Here is a 26,790-nt window from a genome sequence, read left to right on the forward strand (position 1 = left end):
GAATTCAAGTAATATATTGAAGGGGGAAGAGTCCAGAAAGTCTAATTAGGATCTATGACCAGAAATAACAGGATGCAGCAGGTAGTGCAATATAACCATTAAAACTATCCAGGTTGGGTGCGGTGGCTGACACCTGTAATCCCAACACTATGCGAGGCTGAGGTGAGCGGATCATTTGAGGTCAGGAGTTCGAGACCAGCTTGGCCAACATGGTGAAACATTATCTCTACAAAAAAACACAAAAAAAGTAGCGAGGCGTAGTGGCGGGTGCCTATAATCCCAGCTACTCAGGTGGCTGAGGCACGATAATCACTTGAACCCAGGGGGTAGAAGTTGCGGCGAGCCAAATCATACCACTGCATTCCACCCTGGGTGACAGAGTGAGACATTACCACAAACAAACAAAATCTAAACTTTTACCTATCCAGCAAGGTAAAAGTTTGTCACGAGGGAGTGGGCTTATCATCGTAAGTATTAAAGAGGAGACTGGATTGGTACAGTTGATCCTCACTGCTTGTGGAGTCCATACTTGCAAATCTCTCTACTTGCTAAAATTTATTTATAACTCTAAAGTCAATACTTGCAGTGCTTTCATAGGCATGCACAGAGCAGTGAGATATTTGAGTCATCTAACGCATGCACCTCTCCAACTGAGGTCGAACAGTGAAGCTCTCTCTCGCCTTCTTGTTTCAATTTTCATACTATAAACAAGTATCCTGGGCAGAGCCTATCTGGTGCCACTTTTTTCTCACTTTTGTGCTTTTTGTTGATGATTCTACTGTTTAAAATAATCTCTAAGCATAGTGCTCAAGTGCTGTTTAGGGCTGGTAAGCATAAGAAGGCTGTAACGTCCCTGGCAGACTAAGTACATGTGTTAGGCCAGCTTCCTTCGGGCATGAGTGATAGTAATGTCAGCCATGAGTTCAATGTTAATGAATCAACAATATGTCTTTAAACAGAAACACACACAAAACAAGGTTATGTATTGACTGATAGATGAAAATGTGACTAGAGGCTGGTAGGAACCTAACTGCATTTTAAATTTGAGGGATTTGGGGTCTGATCAAGGAAAAAGATATGACCACGAGGTGGCAGTTAGCATGCATAGCTTTTTTTTTTTTTTTTTTTTTTTTTTTTGAGACGGAGTCTCACTCCGTTGCCCAGGCTGGAGTGCAGTGGCCGGATCTCAGCTCACTGCAAGCTCCGCCTCCCGGGTCTACGCCATTCTCCTGCCTCAGCCTCATTCTCCTGCCTCAGCCTCCCGAGTAGCTGGGACTACAGGCGCCCGCCACCTCGCCCGGCTAGTTTTTTGTATTTTTTAGTAGAGACGGGGTTTCACTGTGTTAGCCAGGATGGTCTCGATCTCCTGACCTCGTGATCCGCCCGTCTCGGCCTCCCAAAGTGCTGGGATTACAGGCTTGAGCCACCGCGCCCGGCCATTGCATGCATAGCTTTAATGGGTGACACTGACAGGTCTGCATGCAGAGGATGTCCTTAAAGCATACTGTCCAGAGGCTAAGGCAGAGTGGCCTCTACCCAAACAGGACTGGCCAGAAGCTGAGGCGGAGTGGCTATCATCCAGAAGAGGAGGGGTAGGGGACTCTCAGGGGAGAGGGGAATAGGAGAGGGAGCTTATATGTCTAGCTGACAATGCTAGACAACCCAGGAGGGAGTCTATGTATCGAAGAGCTCCAAAGGGCAACAGCAGCTTGGAATCTTTACAGCCCTGGGATTTGATCTTATCTATACCTAATAGATGCTGAGTACAAAACAGTTTTGTGGGGACTGCAAAGTAGGCAGGCTCTCAGTGGCTAAAAATCTGCTTATCAGGATTATGTTTAAAACAATTAGATGTATAAAAAATTTAGTTTGCTGCAAGCACACTTTTAAGCCAATAGGTCTCAACCTTTTGTAATGGAAGAAACAACCTAGAGGCCAATATACAGAGGGTGTTTTTTTTTTTTTTTTTTTTTTGGCTCATTTAAATAATAATAATCCTTGTATTTCCTCTAGGAGCAAGGTTCAGTGTTCACTAACTGTTTGTACTGAATTTATAGAACATAACTACTACAAACAATGAGAACTGGTTGTAACCTTTCAGAAATAATGAACTGAAGTGAAAGCTCACTTTTCCCTGTGCCACTCATCTTCTGCCTAATGCCAAAATTTCCTGACTGGTGACCGATTTTTAGTTTTAAACCACATCCAATGTATCCTATCCTATGTTACCATAGAAATCTTTCTAAAGAAGACATCTTTTTTTCTTTTTCTTTTTTATCTTTGTTTTTAATTTACTTTTAAGAAGGGATTTTTAACTTTTGCGCATGCATGTGCATGCATACCCGTGTGTGTGTGTGTGTGTGTGTGTGAGAGGGTGGGAGGAGGAGAGAGAGAAAGACTTCTGAGAATCTAATGAAAGCCTCAAATGTGCTCTCTGAAACAAAATTTCATAGGGTTTGTGCAATCTGAAGCCCACGATGAGTTCACTGAACTCAGCATTTAACCCATTCTAAAATATACTCTTACATTTCACTAGTCTGCTTAAAATTTTCCCATTATTTATGAGACAAAATTCAAATTCCATAATGTTTCATAAAAGGCCACCAATGACTTGGAGTTATCTATCCTTCAGCCTCTTTGGTAATTTCCCTCAGGCACTCCAGGAATGCACTTCAAATATGGCTATGCTCCCTCATGCTTCTCTACATATGCTGATCCTAAGTTGTATATATATTTCATCAACAGGCAAAAATTTGGTTTTCTGCTCTACTACCAAGGCAAGCCATCTATCAGTCCTTTTTAATTTCACTTTTGTGGGCTTAATTTTTACACTATTTGTTCTTTCATGATAGTACCTGTGCAACAGATGAAGACATCAACGGAACAAAACAGAAAGACCAAAATAGACTCTAACACATAAAGGAAGTGTGAATAAGATAAAGGCAACATTTGAAATGGGGTAAAGATGAACTTTTAAATAATTGATGCTGGGACAACTGGAACTAATCTAGAGAAAAAGGTTCATCCATACTTCATATTGTATACCAGAATAAACTACAAATGGATCAAATATTTAAATGCTGGAAGGAGGAAGGGTAGGAGACTGAAACAAACCATAAAAGAACTAGAATAAAGCACGGCACCTTCAAATCTTCAAATGAAAAAGGCTTTTACAACTCTGATGCAAAATCTACAAGTCATAAAGGAAAAAAATATTAAATTCACCTACATAAAACTAAAAAAAACCTTTTGGATGGCAAAACAAACACATTAAAAGTGAAGTAAAAAGCGTACAAATGGTGAAAAATATATATGCAACTCATTTAGCAGGTATGTTAGCTTCCTGACACACAAAGAGCTCCTGAAAAATTGAGATGAAGACCACCAAGAGAAAAAGGGAAAAAGATATGAGAGACAGGTCACAGAAAGAGAAGTAGAAATGGCCTTCATACATATGAAAATGTATTCACTCTCACTCAGAGGAAAGCAAATCCAAATTTGTGAAGATATTTTTCATTTATCAGATTGGCAAAAATCCAAACATTTGATAACATATTCTACTGGTACGAAGCTATAGGTAAACAGACATCTCATAATTAAGCAAGACCCATGAAGCAAAATTTGTATCTATCAAAGTCACAAATGCAAATTTCTCTTTGACCTAGTCAAGCGTACTTCTGGGAATCTATCTTACAGATATGCCTGCAATATATAAGAATAATGTATTTGCAACATTATTCACTACAGTACTACTTGTACATTAAAAGTCCAGAAAGAACCTGAATGTCCATAAACACATCACTGGTTAAATAAACTATAGTACATCTATACAATGGAACTAGTTACAGATACAAAAAAAAATTACGTATAGAAACAAAATTTCCACAATGGCCTACATAAACATTAAAAACAAAATACAGAATGATATATACAGTATATCTTACGTATGAAGAGTGGGGAAATAAATGTATTTGTATTTATGTCTATATTTTTAAAACCATGAAAATTCATACACGCAGGTATGTGTGTGTGTGCACGCACGCGCGCGCACACACACACACACACACACACCCCTCCTTAAAAAAGAGTTAGCTAAAAGGTGCAGAGAAAATTGGACATATATTTAGGCTGGGGTGAAAACAAGATTTCTTTACGTAAATACCATATGAAAGTATAACCTGTGTAAAGGGAGGGACGTTGTCTCATATTTTAAGGTGAGGAAAACTAAAAAGAGGTATTTTTGTAATAAACTAGGTTTATGCCTTTCCTCCAAAATCTAAAATTAAGTATCTTTGATTAGCTCGTCAGAGCAATAATTTTTCTCTTAAAAAAATACAAAAGCATCCTACCTTAAAAAGGAGCCAGAGTAAATGGAATCATGTGAATATTTGCCAAGGAAACTTTAGACCAAAACAAAATTCATGAGTCCAAACTTTCACGTCAATTTTTAAAGTGAATTGAAATTATCTTTTTTTTTTTTTTTTTGAGACGGAGTCTCGCTCTGTCGCCCAGGCTGGAGTGCAGTGGCCGGATCTCAGCTCACTGCAAGCTCCGCCTTTTGGGTTCACGCCATTCTCCTGCCTCAGCCTCCCGAGTAGCTGGGACTACAGGCGCCTGCCACCTCGCCCGGCTAGTTTTTTCTATTTTTTAGTAGAGACGGGGTTTCACCAGGTTAGACAGGATGGTCTCGATCTCCTGACCTTGTGATCCGCCCATCTCGGCCTCCCAAAGTGCTAGGATTACAGGCTTGAGCCACCGCGCCCGGCCGAAATTATCTTTTGTTACTGAGCTCACGATGATTCACATACTACTCTACTTTTGTGTATGTTTAAACTTTTCCATAGTTGGCCAGACATGGTGGCTCATGCCTGTAATCCCAGCATTTTGGGAGGCCAAGGCAGGCAGATCACCTGAGGTCTGGAGTTCGAGACCAGCCTGGCCAACATGGTGAAACCCCATCTCTATTAATATAAAAATTAGCCAGGCATGGTGGCAGGCTCCTGTCATCCTGGCTACTAGGGAGCCTGAGGCAGGAGAACCACTTGAACCCAGGAGGCAGAGGTTGTAGTGAGCCAAGACTGTGCCACTGCACTCCAGCCTGGGTGACACAGTGACACTCCATCTCAAAGGGAAAAAAATATATATATAAATATATATATATATATAATTTTCCATAGTTAAAAAGTTTAAAAAAAATAGTTCTAAAATTTAGGTGGTCATCGAAATTGTTATACGTTTAATTCTTTGAGCTAGTACATTAATTTGATAATTTGTTTTACAGTGCAGACTATTACATGCTTTGAGTAAATTTCATGATACAGTAACATCTTAAATAAACTGGCACAGAATACACATGCCAATATACAGATTCTGAATACAAATTTAAATATATAGCTTTCTGATGTTATGATTTAACTTAACACCAAGTTCTTTTTTGGCACTATTATATCAGTTACATTTTTTTTTTTTTTTTTTTGAGATGGAGTCTCACTCTGTTGCCCAGGCTGGAGCGCAGTGGCGCGATCTCTAGGCTCACTGCAAGCTCCACCTCCCAGGTTCATGCCATTCTCCTGCCTCAGACTCCGGAGTAACTGGGACTACAGGCGTCTGCCACCATGCCCAACTATTTTTTTTTTTTTTTTGTATTTTTAGTAGAGACGGGGTTTCACCATGTTAGCCAGGATGGTCTCGATCTCCTGACCTCATGATCCGCCCGCCTCCGCCTCCCAAAGTGCTGGGATTACAGGCATGAGCCACTGCACTCAGTCTTTTTTTTTGTTTGAGACAGGGTCTCCCTCTATCACACAGGCTGGTGCAATGATGCGACCTAGGATCACTGCAAACTCCGCTTCACAGGTTCAAGTGATTCTCGTGCCTCAGCTTCCAGAGTAGCTGGGATTACAGGCATGTGTCAGCACGCCCAGCTAATTTTTTTGTACTGTTAGTAAAGACGGGCTTTTACTATGTTCATCAGGCTGGTCTCAAACTCCTCACCTCAAGTGATCTGTGTGCCTCAGCCTCCCAAAGTGCTGGGATTACAGGCATGAGTCACTGCACCTGGCCTAATTACAATATTGTTTTAAAGAAAAATGATTGCTATGATCTGCTTATAACATGTTTTCATTAAAGTAGAAGAAGAAGGATGTCTATACCACAAAAACTTCAGAAGGTAAAAGCAATTTTAGAATTAAGCACGCCTCCTGGTCAGGCTGAATTTAACTGGCCAAGAACCAGAAACCACAGGATTTATAAAGGTGACATCTTTTACTGCTAAACTGCTGTCCCAATCAAATCAAAATAAAAATGAAAGTTAATCAATTACCTTATTAGTATTCTAAGGGGAAAAAACCTACCAGGCAACAGAGAAGCACTTTCACTGTTGGCAAAGAATATAGTTTATTAGGAGCCAAGAATGTCCTCGATTCCATAGCTGTTTTATTGAAATTTAAACATAGTAATTTAAGTATCAACCTGAGCTAATACTGCTTCCTATGGTATTCATCCTCATCAAGTTGCTATGAAGATGAAATGAGAGTAAGTGAAAGTGTTTTTACAAACTGTACCACACAGAAATTGAATGGATCACCCTCTTTTATCACTTGTAGAACTTAGTTCTGCTTTGCTGTTGCTAAAAATAAAAGGGGAGGGAAGGTCTAGCATTTACTCTAGTGATGTCCCTTTACTTTCGACATATTCCATTGAAACTATTTATTTGTACTGGTGAAAGGTAAAGTTTCTGGTATTAGTTTTATTCCTAAACTGGCTAAAATAAGAACATACCTTTTCCATTCCATAAACATTTCCATTCCATAAACATTTCTTGCTTGATTATAGCACAACTAGGGCATGATTTTGAAGCGTCAGTCATTACTGCCCTATTTTTTCCCTTTGCCATTCCTTTACCTTGGATGCCATCAGGATTAATGCCAATCAACAGACATTTGTTTACAAACCCCAGGGTATGGTAAACCCAAAGACTCATTCTTTCAAAAATACTTACAGTACATTTACTCAGTATTAGACACTACTCTACTCACTGAGTAAACCAAAATAGATAAGCTGTTCTCACAGAACTAAAATCATCCCATAGATGTTAAAATTTATTTAGTAGTTTTAGGTACTGTTTCAGACTTTTCATCAGTCAGACAACAGACCCACAGCTAGCATCATAATTAATGAAAAAACCCTGAAAGTCTTTCTTCTAAGACCTGGAACAAGACAAGGATGCCCACTTTCACCACTGTTATTCGACATACTACTGAAAGTCCTAGCTAGAGGAATTGGATAAGAGAAAAAAATAGGCCGGGCGCGGTGGCTCAAGCCTGTAATCCCAGCACTTTGGGAGGCCAAGACGGGCGGATCACGAGGTCGGGAGATCGAGACCATCCTGGCTAACACGGTGAAACCCCGTCTCTACTAAAAAAATACAAAAAACTAGCCGGGCGAGGTGGTGGGCGCCTGTAGTCCCAGCTACTCGGGAGGCTGAGGCAGGAGAATGGCGTGAACCCGGGAGGCGGAGCTTGCAGTGAGCTGAGATCTGGCCACTGCACTCCAGCCTGGGCGACAGAGCGAGATTCCATCTAAAAAAAAAAATAAATAAAAAAAAATAAAAATAAAAATAAAGAGCATCCAAATTGGAAAGAATAAGTCAAATTATCCTTGTTTGTGTATAATATGATCCTATATTTGAAAAAGTCTAAAGACTCCACCAAAAAAAAATTATAACTGACAAATTCAGTAAAGTTGCAGGATACAAAATTAATATAAAAAAGTCAGCAGCATTTCTACATGCCAACAGCAAACAATCCAAAACAAAAATCAAGAAAGTAACTCCACTTACAATAGCTACAAATAAAATACCTAGGAATAAACTTAAAAACAAAGAAATGAAAGATTTCTACAATGAAAACTATAAAACACTGATGCAAGAAATTGGAGAGAACACATGAAAAAATGGAAAGACACTGGAAGAATCAATATGCTAAAATGTCCATACTACCCAAAGCAATCTACACATTCAATGCAATCCCTATGAAAATACCAAAGACATTCCTCACAGAAATAGAAAAATAATCCTAAAATTTATATGGAACTCCCGAAGGCCCAGAATAGCCAAAGCCATTCTAAGCAAAGTGAACAAAACTGGAAGAATCACATTACCTCACTTCAAATTATACTACAAAGCTATAGTAACCAAAACAGCATGGTACTGGAATAAAAACAGACATACAGACCAATGAAACAGAATAAAGAACAATGAAATAATTCCATACTTCTACAGTTAACTCATTTTTGACAAAGGTGCCAAGAACATACACTGGGGAAAGGACAGTCTCTTCAAATAATACTCCCTGTCCCAGGAATTCCACTTTCAGGTTTGTGACATCTTGTTATATGTGTACAAAGAAACTAAAACAAGAATGTTCTTATTACATCACTGTTTGTCATAACAAAAAAATCCAAATATAACCTAAATGCTCATCAATGGAGACAAAGATAAACTGTGGTATATTAAGAAGCTGGAATACTTGATAATAGCATTGAATGAAATAGATCTGTATGTATCAACATATAAATACATACACCTTGAAATCATAATTTTGAATAAAAAGGACGAGATGCTGACCATTACATACATATAGTATCATATCACCTTACAAATTAAAAAAACAAAAACACTGGCTTATGGAACACATATACATAACAAAATATAAAAATATGATTGAAGGTACCTCACATTTATCATAGTGATTGCCCCTTTGGGGACAAGATGGGATGAGGGGTGTTCAGCAGAGGAATGGGACTGGCAGAGGAACCTAAATTTGTACTTCTATGTATAATATGAAGCAAATATAACAAAAAAATAGTATTTGTTCATTGTAGGTAACTAAACACAGCTGTTTAATATATTGTCCTTTATACTTTTCCATATAAGTATTTTAATTTTTTTTTTTTTTTTAGATGAAGTCTTGCTCTGTTGCCCAGCCTGGAGTGCAGTGGCATGATCTCGGCTCACTGCAACCTCTGCCTCCCAGGTTCAAGCAATTCTCTTGCTTCACTCTCCCGAGTAGCGGGATTACAGGTGTGTACCACAATGCCTGGCTAATTTTTATATTTTTAGTAGAAACAGGGTTTCACCATGTTGGCCAGGCTGGTCTCAAACTCCTGACCTCAGGTGATCCGCCCACCTTGGCCTCCCAAAGTGCTAGGATTATAGGCATGAGCCAACACGTCGGCACTGGCCAAGTATTTTAAATTTTCTAAACAAAAAGTTAAAAAACCTTATGAACAATATTTTCTAAATGTTAAACCAAAGTTACCAATTTTGAAATAGCTAAAACAGGCAACTTTCTTTACAACACTATATACAACTTATAAGTATGGTTTTCATTTAGTGATATAAAAGGCCACATCCAGGGACTTGCTACTATCACATTTCTTGATATTACAATCCTTTCATTTAGTCTACCTTATTTTGAAGATGGCTTACCTAGGCTACCTTATACTGAAGACAGCTTACCTATCTTACGTAGTCTATCTTATACTGAAGATAGCTTACCTAGGAATAAAGTTAGAAACAAAGAAGATACTGAAGATAGCTTACCTATCTTCAATATTTCCCTTTTGTGTCCCTAGAGCATTCAGTTTTATTCTTGTTATCTCCACTTCTTTCTCCTGTTGTGTCATAGATCCTTGGAGAACTTGTACATCTTCCCATCTCTAGAGGAAATAATCTTGGCTACTTTCTCTTTTCTGTCCGATTTCTATTATTAGAGCATCGTTCAAAAATCTTTGTAATTTTTCTTGTCTCAGGTCATTGGTATTTAACTATGAATTGTATGTAAAACTATTTATAAAAGCAAACCCTTTCTCCACAAAGATATATAAAAGCCAACAATCACACACAAAGATGCTTCACATTCCTAGGATAGAAGGGAAATGCAAATAAAACCCAAAATGAGACACCATTTCATACCCATTAGGATGGCTATAATAAAAAAGACAAATAATAAACAAGTTTGGCAGTGATGTGAAAAAAACAGGACCCTCATGCTCAAGGGAAAGTACAATGGTGTAGCCATTTTGAAAAACATTCTGCCAGTCTCTTAAAAGGTTACTAGAGGCATAAAAGAAATCATATGTCCACACAAAGCCTTGAACATGAATGTTCACAGCAGCAATGTTCATAATAGCTAAAAAGTAGAAACAACACAAATGTCCATCAGCTGATAAATGTGTAAACAAAATGTGGTATATACATCCAATGAAATATTACTGAGCCATAAGAAGGCATGAAGGACTGACATAGGGTACAATGTGGATAGAGTCTGGAAACATTATGCTAAGGAAAAGCAGTCAGTCACAAACACATATTGTATGATTTCATTTATATGAAATGCCAGAGAATAGGCAAATCTATAGAGACGGAGAGCAAATGGGTGGTTACACAGGGATGAGAGGAATGGGAAGTGACTGCTAACGGGTTTAGTGTTTCTTTTTGGGGTGAAAAAATATTTTTAAATGGATTATCACGGCCGCAGAACTTTGTGAATATACAAAAATCATTTTATACTTTAAATGGGTAAATGGTATGGCTTTTGAATTATATCTCAATAAACCATCAAGCAAAATTTTTTAAAAGAAATTTTATTTTGACTTATAAACCTAAACAGGCTTAGAACACAAGCCATCTTTGGGGGTAATCAGGTGAGTCTAATATTTCTTGGTTAATTTTTTGTCATATAACACAAACAACTGTCATACAGACAAACAATATACACAGGACTCAAGTCAAATATACTTTAAGTGTTATTAGATCGGTAATACTTTAAAAATTCTGTTAACATTCTATGTTGGCCAGGATCTTGTGGGAAAAGGAAGTCTCATACACTTGTTGAGAATCAAAATCTTTTCTTATATTAAGTTATCGCAAAGTTTTCAGTGTTTATATTCTATGCCAATAATTATTTCAAGGTATTTATCTTCCCCAGTAAAAATATTCCCATGGTGTTTCAGGATATATGTATTCAAATATATACTGCAACATTACCTAATTATCTATCAAGAAAGAAACAGCTAAATGAGATATAACCACCCTAAACAATAATACATGAATAAATATATAATTATCCTGAACAATCATAAAAAACAGACATCCTGGCATTATGCGAAATAAGGGTATCAAGTATAAAGCAAAAGGTCAGTCCCTTTTTCTCGTCCCAGGGAATATCCCCATCCCTCCGATAACCACAATTAACAGACTTTTACAATTTATTCAAATATATCTCAGGGCCAGGTGCAGTGGTTCATGCCTATAATCCCAGCACTTTGGGAGGCCACAGAGGGAGGATTGCTTGAGCCCAAGAGTTTGAGATCAGCCTGGGCAACATAGCAAGGCCCTATCTCTACAAAAAAATTTAAAAATTAGGCACGGCACATGCCTGTGGTCTCAGCTACTTGAGGGCTGAGATGGGAGGATCACCTGAGCGTGGGAAGTCAAGACTGCAGTTAGCTGTGATTACACCACTGCACTCCATTGTGGGCAACAGGGCAAGACTCATTCTCAAAAAATAAAATTAAAAATAAAAATCTCAAAGGACATATATGTTTATTATTTTTAGTTATTGCATATATTCCAGGATCTAGAAAATCTTTTTTCCTTTTAAGACAGGGACTCACTCAGTTGCTCAGGCTGGAGTGCAGCAGCACAATCATACCTTACTGAAGCCTCAAGATCCTGGATTCTCCCGCCTCAGCCTCCCAAGTACCTGGGACTACAAACTCATGCTAGCACACCTGGCTAATTTTCTGTAGAGACAGGGTCTGGTTACATTGCCCAGGCTGGTCTTGAACTCCTGGGCTCAAGCAATCCTTCTGCCTGGGCCACCCAAAGTGTTGGGATTACAGGCGCAAGCCACTACACCCAGCCTCTGAATTTTTTTTTTTTTTTTTTAGACAGAGTCTTGCTCTGTCACCCAGGCTGGAGTACAGTGGCGGGATCTCAGCTCATTGCAACCTCTGTCTCCCAGGTTCAAGTAATTCTCCTGCCTCAGCCTCCTGAGTAACTGGGATTACAGGTGCACGCCACCATGCCTGGCTAATTTCTCTTTTTGTATTTTTAGTAGAGATGAGGTTTCACCATGTTGGTCAGGCTGGTCTCAAACTCCTGACCTCAAGTGATCCTCCCGCCTCAACCTCCCAAAGTGCTCGCAAAAAACAACAGATGCTGGCAAAGCTGCAGAGAAAAGGGAAAGTTTACACACTGTTGGTGGGAATGCAAATTAGGCACTATGGAAAGCAGTTTGGAAATTTCTCAAAGAACTTAAAATAGAACTACCATTCGATCTAGCAATCTCATTGCTGGGTATACATCCAAAACAAAGTGAATCATTCTACAAAAAAATCACATATTTAACATAGCACTATTCACAATACCAAAGGTATGGAATCAATCTGGCTGCCCATCAATGGCGGTTTGCATAAAGAAAATGTATATATACACCATGAAATACTATGCAGCCATAAAAATGAATGAAATCATGTCCTTTGCAGCAACCTGGATGCAGCTGGAAGCCATTATCCTAAGCAAATTAACACAGGAAGAGAAAACCAAATACCAAATGTTCTCATTTCTAAGTAGGAGCTAAAGTTTGGGTACTCATGGACATAAAGACGGCAATAACAAAAACTGGAGGCTACTAGAGGGGGGAGGGTAAAGGTTGAAAAACTACTGGGTACTATGCTCAGTACTTGGATGACGGGATCAAACCTCAGCATCTTGCAATATACCCAGATAACAAAGCTGCGCATGTACCTCCTGAATCTAAAATAAAAGTTGAAAAAAAAATTTAATAATTATTTCTCCCAACGTCTATTTCATATAATATTTCCACAGTACTATCAGCTTTCTTAAAGGCTATTAAAAAAAAAAAACAGATTTATCGAGGTACAACCGACATATAATAAACTGCAATGATTTAGAGTACACAATTTGATATATTTTGAGATTATATATATGCCCAGGCAACCATCATCACATTCAAGATAATGAACATACCCATCACTTTCTGAAAGGTTTCTTGTGCTCCTATGTAACCTTCCATCCTGCCGTAACACTGTGCCCAGGCAAATAAGAATCTGTTGTCACTATAGAAGAGTTTGCATTTTCTAGAATTTTATGTAAATTGAATTTTTAAACATGTAATCAATTTTTGTCTGACTTCTTTCACTCAGCATAATTATTTTGAGATTCATCTATGTTGTGTGCATTAGCAGTTCATTCCTTTCTACTGAGTAGTATTCCCTTTTATAGACATACCACAATTTAACCATTCACCTGTTTATGGACATTTGGGTTATTTCCAGTTTGGGGCTATGACAAAGCAACTAAGAACATTTGTATGCAAATCTTTGAATGAACATATGCTCACTTTTCTCTTGGGTAAATACGGAGGAGTAGAAGGGCTGGGTGATATACTAAGTGTACGTTTGACTTTTTGTGGGGGTGGACAGGGTCTTGCTCTTTCACCCAGGCTGAGTGCAATGGTGCACATAGCACAATGTAGCTTTTAACTCCTGGGCACAAGTGATCCTCCTGTCTCAGCCTCCCAGGTAGCTAGGACTACAGATGTACACCACCACACCTGGCTAATTTTTGTAGACATGGGGTCTCACTATGTTGTCCTGGCTGGTATGGAACTCCTGGTCTCACGTGCTTCTCTCGCCTTGACCTCCCAAAGCACTGGGATTATAGGTGTCAGCCACCATGTCCAGCCTAATGTTTTATATAACTACCATATTATTATTTCACAAAACTATGGTAAGATATACCTAACATAAAGTTTAACATTTCAACCACTTTTTAAGTGTACAATTTAGTAGTGTTAAGCACATTCACAATGTTGTGCAACCAATCTCCAGAACTCTTTTCATCCTGCAAAACTAAAACTCTATAACCATTAAACAACTCTCCAGCACCCCTTTCCCCAGCTCCTGGCAAGCACCACTCTACTCTGTGTCTCTATGAGTCTGAACACTCTAGGTACTTCAGTAAGTGGAATCATACAGTATTTGTCATTTTATGACTGGCTCATTTCACTTAACATAATGTCCTTGAGATTTACTCATGTTGCAGTATGTGTTAGAATGTCCTGTTTTAAGGCTGAATATTCCAATGTATATACATACCATATTTTGTTCATCCATTCCTCCATCAACAGAAATCTGGGTTGCTTCTGCCTTTGGCTACTATAGTGAATAATGCTGCTATGAACATGAGTGTACGAATATCTCTTTGAGATCCTGCTTTCAATTATTTTGGGTATATACACAGAAGAATTGCTGGATTATATGGTAATTCTATTTTCAGTTTTTTGAGGAACCTCTGTATGTTTTCCATAGCAGTTCCTCCATTTTACATTTCCACCAACAGTGCATCAGGGGTCCAATTTCTCCCCACCCTTGCCAACTCTTGCTATCTTCTCTTTTATCTGATAGCCGACATCCTAATGGGTGTCAGGTGGTATCTCATTGTGGTTTTGATTTGCGTGTTCCTAATAATTAGCAATGTTGGGCATCTTTTCATATGCTGGTGGCCATCCAGATATCTTCATTAAAGAAATGTCTGTTCAAGTCTTCTGCCCATTTTTAAACAGGGTTGTATGCTACTATAGGAGTTCTTTATATTTTGGATATTAACTCCTTATCAGATATACGATTTGCAAATATTTCTCCCATTCCAGGTTGGCTTTTCACTCTGTTGATTATATCATTTGATGATCATAAGTTTTAAATTCTGATAATAGTACAATTTTTCCATTTTTTCTTATGTTCCATGGGCTTTTGGCATTGCGGCCAATAATCATGGACAAATCCAAAGCTATGATGCTTTTCTCCTATGTTTTCTTGTAAAAGTTTTATGACTTTAACTGTTATGTTCAAGTCTTTGATTCATTTTGGGTTATTCTTTTTGTACATGGTATAAGGGAAGGGTCCCACTTCCTTCTTTTGCATGTGGATATTCAGTTTCCAACACCATTTGCTGAAGAGATTCTCCTTACTTCATGAAGTGGTCTTGGGAACCTTGTCAAAGATCATTTGACCATAAATGTGAAGATTTAGCTCAGGACTCTCATCTGTCTGTATGCCAGTACCACTTAGTTTTGATTACTGTAACTTTGTAGTAAGTTTTGAGATCAGGAAGCATGATGCCCCCAACTTTGTACTTTCATTTGGAGACTGTTTTGGCTACATGGGATTCCTTGAGATACTGTATGAATTTTAGGAAGGATTTTCTATTTCTGGAAAACAAACAAACAAACAAAAAACACTGTTCGGATTTTGAAAAAGTTTCATTAAATAAAACTGCCAAATTTTATTCCAAAGTGGTTGTACCAATTAAACATTCCTATCAGCAGTGCGTGGAAATTCTAGTTCTTTAACATCCCCACTAACACTTGGTGTGGCCACTCTAATTTCAGCCACTCTAGGAGGCATGTAAGGGTATTATGTGCCTATTTAATTTGCATTTTCCCAATGACTAATGTTGATCATCTTCTCATGTGTTTATTACCATCCATATATCTCTTTGATGAAATTGTTCAAATCCTTTGTCCAGTTTTAATTGGGTTGTTTTTTCTTTTCTTTTCTTTTCTGAGACGGAGTCTCGCTCTGTTGCCCAGGCGGGAGTGCAGTGGCACAATCTCGGCTGACTGCAACCTCTGCCTCCCGAGTTCAAGCAATTTTCTGCCTCAGCCTCCCGAGCAGCTGGGGTTACAGGCACCTGCCACCATGCCCAGCTAATTTTTGTATTTTTAGTAGAGACGGGGATTCACCATCTTGGCCAGGCTGGTCTTGAACTCCTGACCTCGTGATCCACCTGCCTCAGCCTCCCAAAGTGCTGGTATTACAGAAGTGAGTCTCCACACCTGGCCATTTGTTTTCTTGTTATTGAGTTTTCAGAGTTCTTTATATATTTTACATGTCCTTGATCAGATATATGGCTTGCAAAGATAATCTATGGTTTTTCTTTTTATTCTCTTAACACTGTCTTTTGAAGAGCAGAAGTTTTACATTTTGATTAATCCAATAAATATGTTCATTATAGATTGTGCTTCTGGTGTCATATTTAAGAAATCTTTGCCAAACCCCAGGTCACAAAAGTTTTCTGTCGTGTTTTCTTCTGCAAATTTTAGGTTTAATTTTTACTTTTCATTCCTTCTGAGTTCAATTTCCTTTATACAGTAAACCTTCTTGGACAATTCCTTCAAGCAGAGCCTATGAAAGTAAACTCTTTCTCTGGAAAGGACTTTATGATTTATAGCTTAGCTTAGCTGAGAGATTTACAGGTACCTCTCAGTACTTTGAGTATATTATTCTAGTGTCTTCTAATTTCTACAGCTGCCATAAAAAAAATTTCCCAGACTAATTATAATTATTTTCCACATAATTTTTTCCCTGAGTGCTTTTAAAAAAATATTCTTTGGATTTATTATGGCTACATCAGATTCAAATTGTTTGTCCAACTCAGAGAGTGTGCTTCCTAAATCATTAGATTTATGTCACTTGTAAATGTTAGCCCTAATTTATTTGAATTTTTCTCTACTCATTTATTTCTATTCTTACCTTTTGGAACTCCTTTGAGACATACAATGCTCATTCCATTTTTCATATCGCTTAACCTCTCTTTTATATTTTCTATAGTTCTCTTTGCTTTCCAGAGTTCATTAACTCATTCTTTGGTTGGGTTTAATCTAGCTTTACCTTGTTCACTGAGTTTTTTAAATAAATATTTGAATTTCTATATAACATTTAAACATTTCCTCTGTAATTTGCTGTAACGAACTTGATACACTGAAATTTAACTTAAAGTGTTATCTTGCTACATCCTCAAATGAATATCAGTATGTTCACTCTTTTTTCCTAGAGACAACTGTTTCTTTTGAACTTTCTACATCTTTTTTTCTATGTCATTTCAAGTTTTCCAACTCTTATTATAAAAAAATTTCAGACGGAAAATCTGAACAAATGGTACAATTAACATCCAAATTCTTTCTTAGATTCTAAGATTATCTTTTCATATTTGCTTTTTCTCTTTCTCTGCATGTTGATTTCCATCACACAATTTGAAGTTTCAAAGTAACTGACAAAGATAGAAATGAAATAGTGGTTACTTTTAGTGAATTGGAAGGGGCACAGGAGAAAGTCCTAATCCAAGCAAGAATACTTCATAGATGATGAGGTTTAAATCAAGACTACCTAAAAGCTCTACTTGGTTCTTTCTTAGGAGTCTAACCCTGCTGTTTTTAAGTCTGCTAACTCACTGATGGTAGACTGTTTCCTTGCATGTCTTATAACTTGAGATCTTGAGATCGTCAGTAAAGCATTATCTCTGTGAATTCTACGAGACCTAGATGGGCCAAGGGAGGGTTTGCATTGCTTCTGTTCAGTGCCTGAGTGCTATTACCACTCAAGACCAGTTGTTATGCCCACTTCATGGCTTGAGGGTTCCTAGACAATGTAGGTAGTATAAATTTGAATCCCACACAATGATTAGAATAGGTCCATAGTTAAGAAGTCACAGGAGAAACTTTAGAGTACTGTCAAAGACAGTCAAGTTTATTGTTACCTTTATGTATTCTGGTGAATAGATTTCATCCTTACACTGAAGGTGATGTCCTTCAAAGGGTCAGTTTTATGTGAGAATCTGGGTTCCAATTACCTTTGTGACACAGGCTGAAGGCCCAGTGTTGTATCCCCACACACTGATATTCACGTCCTTTATTACAGAGTGACAAACTGGCCTTGAGGTCACTATAGCAGAGGTCAACAAACTTCTTCCATAAAGAACCAGAGGTTTTGTAGATTACAGCGTGATATACAACTGCTCAACACCGCTGCTAAAGCATGAAACCAGCCACAGACAACATGTAAACAGATTAGCATTGTTGTGTTCCAATAACATTTTACCTATGGACACTGAAATTTTAATTTTAATTTTTTTTTTTTTGAGACGGAGTTTCGCTTTTGTTGCCCAGGCTGGAGTGCAATGGCGCAATCTCGGCCCACTGCAACCTCCACCTCCCAGGTTCAAGCGATTCACCTGCCTCAGCCACCCAAGTAGCTGGGTTACAGGCATGAGGTACCATACCCGGCTAATTCTGTATTTTTAGTAGAGACGGGGGTTTCGCCATATTGGCTAGGCTGATCTAGAACTCCTGAGCTCAGGTGATTCACTCCCCTCAGCCTCCCGTGCTGGGATTACAGGCATGAGCCACTGTACCTGGCCAAAATTTGAATTTCATGTAATTTTCATAGATTATGAAATACTATTATACCTTTAATTTTTTTCAAGCATTTAAAACTGTAAAATCCATTCTTAGTTTGCAGGCTATATAAAAATAGACTGTGGGTTACATTTGTTGAAGGCTACAGTTCAGCAATACCTTAACAGATCAGCCCCCATGCTTCTTTGGTTTTTTCAACTCCCTTTTGTTTTCACCCTCTAAAGGTTTTTCTTTCTATTAAGCTCAGCTATATACTTAAATAAACATATTTTCTTCAGCATTTCTAGTTGAGAGAGATATTTCTAGACCTACTAGAATACTGCAATGTGGTACACATAAAGAATAAGTAAGTTTCCTACATCTTTCCTTTTCTCAATTATAATACCTCTCAGAAAAACCTTCAAGTACAAGTCTTTACAGGCTGCTTTGTACTACATGGTGTGTCTGTACCATGATTTATACAATCATTTCTCTACTGATGACATTCTATATTTTTTTCTCATTACAATGATTTAACAAATATCCTTGTATAAATGTCCCTATATATTGGTGCTTTTATGTGCTAAATTCCCAATAGTTGGAGTACTGGCTTGGAAGATACAGCTCTTGTAAATTTTGACAGATACTATCAAAGTGCCTTCCAATAAACTGTGATACTTCACATTTCTATCCTTAACTAAGGGAGTTTTCTCACTAAATCCCTGCCAATAATAATTTCTATTTTGCCAGACAGATTAAATGATCTCATAGTTTTAATTTGCACACTCACAACTGACTGCATCTGAACAGTGCTCATGTGCTTTACTGTTCATTTGGATTTAATCTTATATGAACTGCCTATTTATATCTTTTCCCTATTTTTCTACCGGGTTTTGTCTTTTTCTTGTCAATTTTGAAGTGTTCTTTGAATATACAAAAGACTATTTACTTGTTGTTATCTGGGCACCAATGCTGTTTCCAAATTTATACAGACTATTGACTTTGTCAAGGATTTTTTTTTTTTTTTGGGGGGGGGAGCATACATAATTTCGAAATTGTATTTAATCAATCTGTCTCTTACAGCTTTTGAGCTAATTAAGTTTGATTAAGATAGTGATCTCAACTCCTAGATTTTACATGCAGCCTACTCAGCCTACTAGATTTTTCTTGAAAGATTTACATTTTTTTTTTTTTTGGTATTTAATCTCTTGATTCTGACAGAATTTACTTTTGTAAGCAGTCTAAGATGTGGGCCCAATTTTGTTTTCTTCTAGATATGCCAGCACCAAAAATTAAATAATGTACCGTCTTCTTACTGATTGAACCATCTTTTCATATAACATTTTCTGAAAATCTGGGATCTATTTCTAGATACCTATTATATTCTACTGAAATAATTTTCAGTCCCCAGATACCCAAAGTGTCTTACTTTTAATATTAGCTTGGCTATCAACTTTCATTAGATCTTTAATGGCCCTGATCCACTGCCTTCTAGCCCTCAGTTTGCCAATGAGAAAACTATCCAATTTTCATTCTCCTGTAGATTGCCAGTTTATCTTTCTGAAAGGGCTTAAGATGTTCTCTTTCAACTTTCGAATTATACAGCAAGCATCCAGGTCAATTTCCGTTTTTGTTTTCCTGTTGACAGTCAGTTGCCCCTATCTATCTGAAGGCTGGTTTTTGTTCAACACAGGAAAATTGTCTTGTATTATATCTGTGAATACATCTTCCCTCTATTTTTGTTTGCTTCTTCGTTTATTAAACAGAAGTTGGAACGTTTGCTCTCTTCATGTCTCTTATCTTTTCTTTCATATTTGCCCCCTTATTGCGTATCTTAAAAGGTATGTCTTTAGCTTTACTTTCCAAAATACTTATTAACTCTAGCTGTCCTAATATTTGGCCTTTCTGTTTAACAAAAGTCAACAATCATACTTTCAATTTTCAAACTCTGTGGTCCTCTGACTCAATTTCTATATCAAATTGATTTGGCTTCGAGAATGAAGTACATCCTGAGCTATAATATTTTTACATCTTCTAGTTGCTTTATTTCTTGAGTTTTCTCTGTTGCTGTTGGTGTTCTAGTCATATTCATAAAATAAAAAGTAGATTGATTTGGTGGGGACTTTCTCCTGCACAGTTGTAGAGGTCCAACAAATGGCAAGTGGTTTGTTACGTTGACAAACTCTGATATTGTGGTTTATAATAATATATATTTTGGTCTTCAACCCTTTGGCCTTCAACCCAACTTCCAGGCACAGAGCTCCTAAAACTTGTAATTTCCTGAGTGATCAGGGTGCCAGGTGCATCTTTTGTTCTCATATTTGGTCTTTGACCTTGGCTCCTGACACAGAGCTCTGAATCCCTTGGAATTTCCTAAGTGATAGGAGTACCTTTTGTTCTAACGAGGTAACTTTTGGTGGGTTCCTGAATGGAAGGTGGTCAAAAGAAAGGCCAAGCCATGATGTGAAGTCTGGAACTTTCAGCCCCATCCACCAACCTCTGAGAAGGTGGGAGGTCCTAGAGATTGGCCTAGTAAATATCACACCTATATGATGAAGCTTTCATAAAAATCACTGAAATGCAAGGTTCCTAGAGCTTCCAGGGTGCTGAACATTTGGAGGTAGTGGAAGGTGATGCTGCTAAAGAGAGCACAGAAGCTCTGCATCCCTTCCCACATACCTTTCCCTATGCATTTCTTCCATCTGGCTGTTTGTTTTTTACCTCTTGTAACATCCTTTATAGCAAACCAGTAAACGTAAGTGTTTCTCGAAGTTTTTTGAGCTATTCTAGCAAATGATAAAAGATTAGAAGATGTGGGAATCCTTGATTTATAGCCAGCTGGTGAGAAGTGTAAGTCACAACCTGGAACTTGTGACTAGCATCTCAAGAGGACACAGTCTTGTGGGACTGAGCTCTTAACCTGTGGGGTCTACGCTATCCCTGGGTAGATAGTGTCAGAACTGAGTTAAATTGAAGGTGACTTAACAATTGTAGACAACTGGGTAGAGACACCCAGCTGATTACCTACAGAGAACTGGAGATTGCTTGGTGGGGAAAAACACCCCCACACATCTAGTCACAAAAATGTGTTGTGTAGTAGGAGAAAGCAGTTTGTTTTCCAAACAGATTACTAATGGGTACAGAGGTGAGAAGTCTGGTATATTCCAGACGGAAGCAGAGTATTATTTTACTCCTGGGTAGATTAACCTTTACTTTTTACCCCACTGGATTTCTCTGAGGTTCAGAGACATCTGATGTTCAGTTCCACCATTTAAACACACACAGCAGTCACACAGAACTCTCCAGGCAGAAATTTTGTTTAGAAAATGACTTTTAGGGCTTTTTTCACGGAATAAATGCTATAAATTATTTGTTCCATATATACAGAAGAGGAACTAACAGGATCCCCTTGTTGAACAATTCCAGGAGGCAACATTCACATCTCTATGGACATGTGCAATGTAAGGCTATACCGGGGACTCAGGACTCAGCAACCCATTATCAGATGTCTCAAAATATCAGGCCAGGACCTTAAAAAAATTTTTTTAATTCAGAATTTCAGTGTTTTTAGTTGAATCTGGTTTGTTTTGGTTCTCTACAGGACTCACAACTAATACATACCTTCAAAATATTCATATTTACATCACCTGCTCGATTTATGAAGACACATGACTTTGTCTTCCTGCCAGAGCAAGACCTTCGACTAATTAGTCTGATGACTACCCAACAGGCAAATCCACTTCTTTGTAATCTGCTGACTATGCTATCTGCGTCATCAGGATTTTGCTAAGAATGGCTCCCTTCATGTAAGACTCTAGCTCCTAGTATTTTGTTTGGTTTTCTATTTTGGCTTATTTATGTAACCACTCATATAGTTTCCATCGTCCAGGAATTCTTAAACATTTCTAGTTCTCTGACAAAATCCTATCCTGTTTTATTATTCTTTTTACATATCTTTACTATCATTTCAATGAAATTTCTGGAGAGGAATAAAGATATAAAGGCAAGTGTTTAGTGTGCTATCTTGGTCTACAAATCTAAGTCCACTTTAAAAAATATAATCTCATTCTTCGTACTTGATTTCATTTGCTGCTAGTAGGTTCTACTAACCTTTGTTCCTGAGTGCTCAGGACAAACAGAAGCGTATGTATTTTGATGGAGGAGTGGTCATTCACTACCACAAACAATTTTACTTAGAATGTGAATTATCCTGGCTGAGAATATATATGTAAAGTCCTTAGCACAGAACTTGGAACACAGCATGGCAAATGCTCAAACAGTAACTGTTAATCTTAATAAAAATTGAGGGGAGAAAAGGAGAGGAAAAGAGGTAGTTAAGTAAAGGGTTAACAGATTCAGATAAAAGAGAGAATGGCAAAATAATGTTCTTGAAAGAGTTTACTACCACAAACCCATTTATTGACGATTCATAAGACCTTTTAAGTTCACGATATACAGTTTTTCTGAGTATTGAATATGAATTGTTAAACTGGGAGTATGACGGACAGGAACAAGTTACTTATTTAATCTAAGCCTAGCCAGAATAATGAAGGTAAGCCTAGCCAGAATAATGAAGGTAAGCCTAGTCAATTGCCCAATAGTTATTCATTTATGATCATTTTACATCTTTGAAGAGTCTCAGTTGTTTTCATTTCGTTTTAAAAGGGAAATTATAAGCTTTAGGGATACTTGTAAATTTCTCTTGTCCTCTCTCATAAATACGAGGAGGCTAGTTAAACTTTTTTTTTTTTTTTTGAGACAGAGTCTCGCTCTGTCACCCAGGACGGAGTGCAGTGGTGCAATCTCGGCTCACTGCAAGCTCCGCCTCCCAGGTTCACGGCATTATCCTGCCTCAGCCTCCCAAATAGCTGGGACCACAGGAGCCCGCCACTATGTCTGGCTAATTTTTTTGTATTTTTAGTGGAGACGGGGTTTCACCATGTGTTAACCAGGATGGTCTCATCTCCTGACCTCGTGATCCGCCTGCCTCGGCCTCCCAAAATGCTGGGATTACAGGCATGAGCTACGGCGCCCGGCCGGAGGCTAGTTAAACTTAATCATTAGGCTGAGAAATTTGAAAGGGCTCCAACAACCCCAATTTTACATCTGTATATAGAAACTCACACAATTACTAAGTTTAGTGGAACCTGGAAGGAACAAGAATACCATGATGAAGAGAAGGGAAACGCCTAGGACTGAAGAACACATTTCCTACTTTCCACTCATGAATACAGACAATAAAGAATTAATTTAAGATCTACTGGGGATGGGATATTTGCCACAGTTTTGTTAGGCTACTTCAAAGATAGACTATCTATTCACAGATAATTCATATGTTGACATTCCCCTTTAAATGGGGCATCCCTGGAAAGATATGCTTAGTAATTCCCCATCTTAATGTGGGAAAAATAATTTTAATTTCATTCTACCCAACAGAAGAGAAAGGGTAGGAGAACTGGATTTGTTTTATAAATTGATTTGTAATTCTGTACAATAAAAATTAGAGTCCATTTTTTACCACCAAGTTTTGTCTGTACCTGGAAAAAAGGCATGTTATTCCCTGACAATAAACGATGCCTTTAGAAAGCCATATTTCCTAAGATAAAAATTTATAGGCTGATAACTTATAACTCCATTAGTTTTCTAAACTCATATGCAGGAATTCTTAACTTCTGAGAGTAAAATGCCTTTATAATAACATTTTTTTCTTAAGTAAGAAAGGAATTTTTGGAACATTAAACAATGACCAATTGCACTTTTAATTTCTGATGTCAGAGAAAAAAATGAAAAATTTTGACTTCAGTTGTATTTGGAAATGAAATTTTTTTTATTGTCAAAAGTAACCATAGACATTTAAAAAGTAGTGATGTATACAGATGGGTTACTTATTAAGTCTACTGACAATATTTGTTGCACTTAAGGATTATAGACCATCCACAATAATTCCACAGATTCTCTTTAAATGCTTTAAATGTTACTTACAGGGTACACTGTTCCAATGGTAATACTAATTTTCAACAACCAAAAGTCAAGTAGATGAGAGGAAACATATCAATCACACTGAGAGTTCAACATCCGATAATATAACTCAGAAAGGAGATTTCTCAAGGGTGAAGAATGAATCTTACCTGACACAAATTAGATAACGAACAAGCTCAAGTCTTAAAATTCTGATTTATTTTAAACTAGTGCTTAGACATGACCGTGGTTCAAGTTTGGCAGACGGGTTTAAATGTCAAATCCAACACCAGAGACAATACAATTTATTTCAGATAAGGAATATAGACTTTGCCACCAAATAATTATGTCTTTAAAATTCCTGCATGACATGGATGCCTCTATTTGCATGACCTCTGAGTATTAAGTAATAATATATTAATTTTCAACAACTGATCTGTCTGAAAAATACAAAGAAACAGCAAAATGGTGATATTAAAACTGACTCACCACTGTCCTCTGTTTGTTGGGTAGGAAGACTCTAACGATAGGTTTTTGTGGTGACTTGGGGTTGCTCCGTGACACATCTGTGGGATTTTGAAAAACTGAAAGAGATGAAGGTAGCACTGAAAGGCTAGAAGAGGAAGAAGATGTAACGGTGTCCATTGATGCAGAGCTAGAAACAGAAAAATCAGTTCCGTTCCCCAGATATTCCAATAACTGTTGTTCTCTTTGTTGGAGTGCATCTAGCTTGCTGGTGTATTCTTCATAGGCCTATAAAATAAAGTAGACTTATATTCAATCTGGACTTTGCCCTGACATTAACAAAAGATAATATAAAATTTTAGCCTTTGCTTATAATCTTTTTACCAGCTGATAGGGTTTTAAGTTTCAAATTACAAAATAAGTGCCAGAAATACTATAAATGAATACTTTCATCTTTAAATGGATAAATTCTTTGTTATTAGACACTACACTATATTACACCTGATAAATGTGACCTATGCATATGGGATATCTAGATGGTCCATGAATAATAAAAAAAGCACAGTATTTCCAATTTTCTGGTCCACTTATATTTACCTTCCAAACCACATCTAACATAAAACACTGTATCAAGGATAAGTGTTCCTCCCATTAAAAAAATTATTTTGTCCCAGAAAAGTTGTAGGCATATAAATTCCATTTGTTCTCTCTCAACAGAAAAAGAAGTTGAAAAGTATATATAATATAATACCTCAGTATTAAAGAAGATCTGTCCAAAAAACCCCCAAAATTTAGGACACAGTACTAGCCAGATCTCACTGTTAGCACCAAAACCTCCTCAATATGGTTTAGAAAATGTGTAACTGCCACATTCTTTCTGAAATAGCTATCAGTTAAAATAGTTTATTCTTCTCAGTATGGCTCTTTGATGACTTCTTTCCCCAACAAATGCTGTTTAGAGATTGGAACTTGTATGCAAAGCCGTAAGCCTTGTGAAAAAACAAAAACAGAATTGTATTTGAAAATGTGGATTATACCCTATAGCCAAGAAATTCTGGGGCTACTATCCATCAGGGTATCTTCCTAGAAGTTTCATTTGACAAAGGCTACAAAGTCAAGCAACCATACAAGATATCAAATTTTAAAAGGACAGAATGACATTGAACGAATTGGAATATACAAGTCCATAGTTCTTTTAGGCATTGGTAATCCCCTCACTCACACCATGCTCTACTATTTCTACCTATCATCTCAAATAGATGCAATACTATAAACATTTATGAAAGGGAGAAGCAAAGATTTTAAAATGGCCTTCCCGCCTCTTAAGGAGTTTACCGTTGGGCAGTGGAGTAGGAGATAGTTGTATTTTTATTTGTGTAACTGCTGTACATGAGAAATAAACAATATTCTTGACACAAGGTAATAATGAGGAAGGAGGACGGCCTTGAAAGGTTGGCATTTAGATGGACGAAGAAAGTACGGAGGAGGGAGTCCTATATATAGGAAAAATTCTGTAACAAAGAGTTTGTTTTTTCTGAAACACAGGCGAGAAAGTTTAAGACACAGGAAAAACTAGATTGGTATAGCTCAATGTCATATAATACCTGGGACATAACAAAGGATCGATATATGTTTGTGAAATTTAAATGAAGCTTTAGCAGCATCCCTGTTTTCTTAAAAAAAAGAAAGAGAAATTTAAATGAAAAACAGGTAGAGAAACAATAAGGCTGAAAAGGTGAAAGGGATTAGACTGTAGAGAGTATATACGCCATGCTATGAAGTCTGAACATAAGGGAGCAAGAGAGAATTATAAAATGTAGAGGAAAATGAAAGAGAAATTTCATTTCAATAAAGGACACAGGACCCTGCTATGCTGCATCTTACCACATAATTTCAAAGAAAATAAGGGGGGCGGGGAATAGTAACAAGAGCTGTTGAGGTAAGAGATTTAAACTTCATCAAAAGGTCTTCTTTGTTTACAGCCTGCTAGTTGCCCTACCTAGACTGTTTCATAGCAGATCAGGGCATTATAAACAAATAGATTCCAAATTTTCTGAGCTGCAATTTGGTTTAGCTTTCAGTACCAAGGCCTAATTACTTAAGC

The 26,790-nt window shown here is 37.5% G+C and overlaps 1 protein-coding gene across 11 annotated transcripts in view; it reads right to left on the reverse strand.

The window, feature by feature from the left end:
- The window catches only part of BRAF (B-Raf proto-oncogene, serine/threonine kinase), a 202,101-nt gene that overhangs the window by 84,745 nt on the left and 90,566 nt on the right, over positions 1 to 26,790 (reverse strand). For all 11 annotated transcript variants that reach the window (XR_013415652.1, XR_013415650.1, XR_013415649.1 and 8 more), the window contains one exon: positions 24,711 to 24,974. Coding sequence is in view for 5 of the 11 variants with exons in the window: in XM_015135080.3 (XP_014990566.1) it covers positions 24,711 to 24,974 (264 nt within the window). In the remaining 6 variants the exon portion in view is untranslated. The remainder of the gene's footprint in view (positions 1 to 24,710; positions 24,975 to 26,790) is intronic.

This window comes from Macaca mulatta, chromosome 3 (genome assembly GCF_049350105.2).
Source record: "Macaca mulatta isolate MMU2019108-1 chromosome 3, T2T-MMU8v2.0, whole genome shotgun sequence".
Classification (NCBI taxonomy): domain Eukaryota; kingdom Metazoa; phylum Chordata; class Mammalia; order Primates; family Cercopithecidae; genus Macaca; species Macaca mulatta.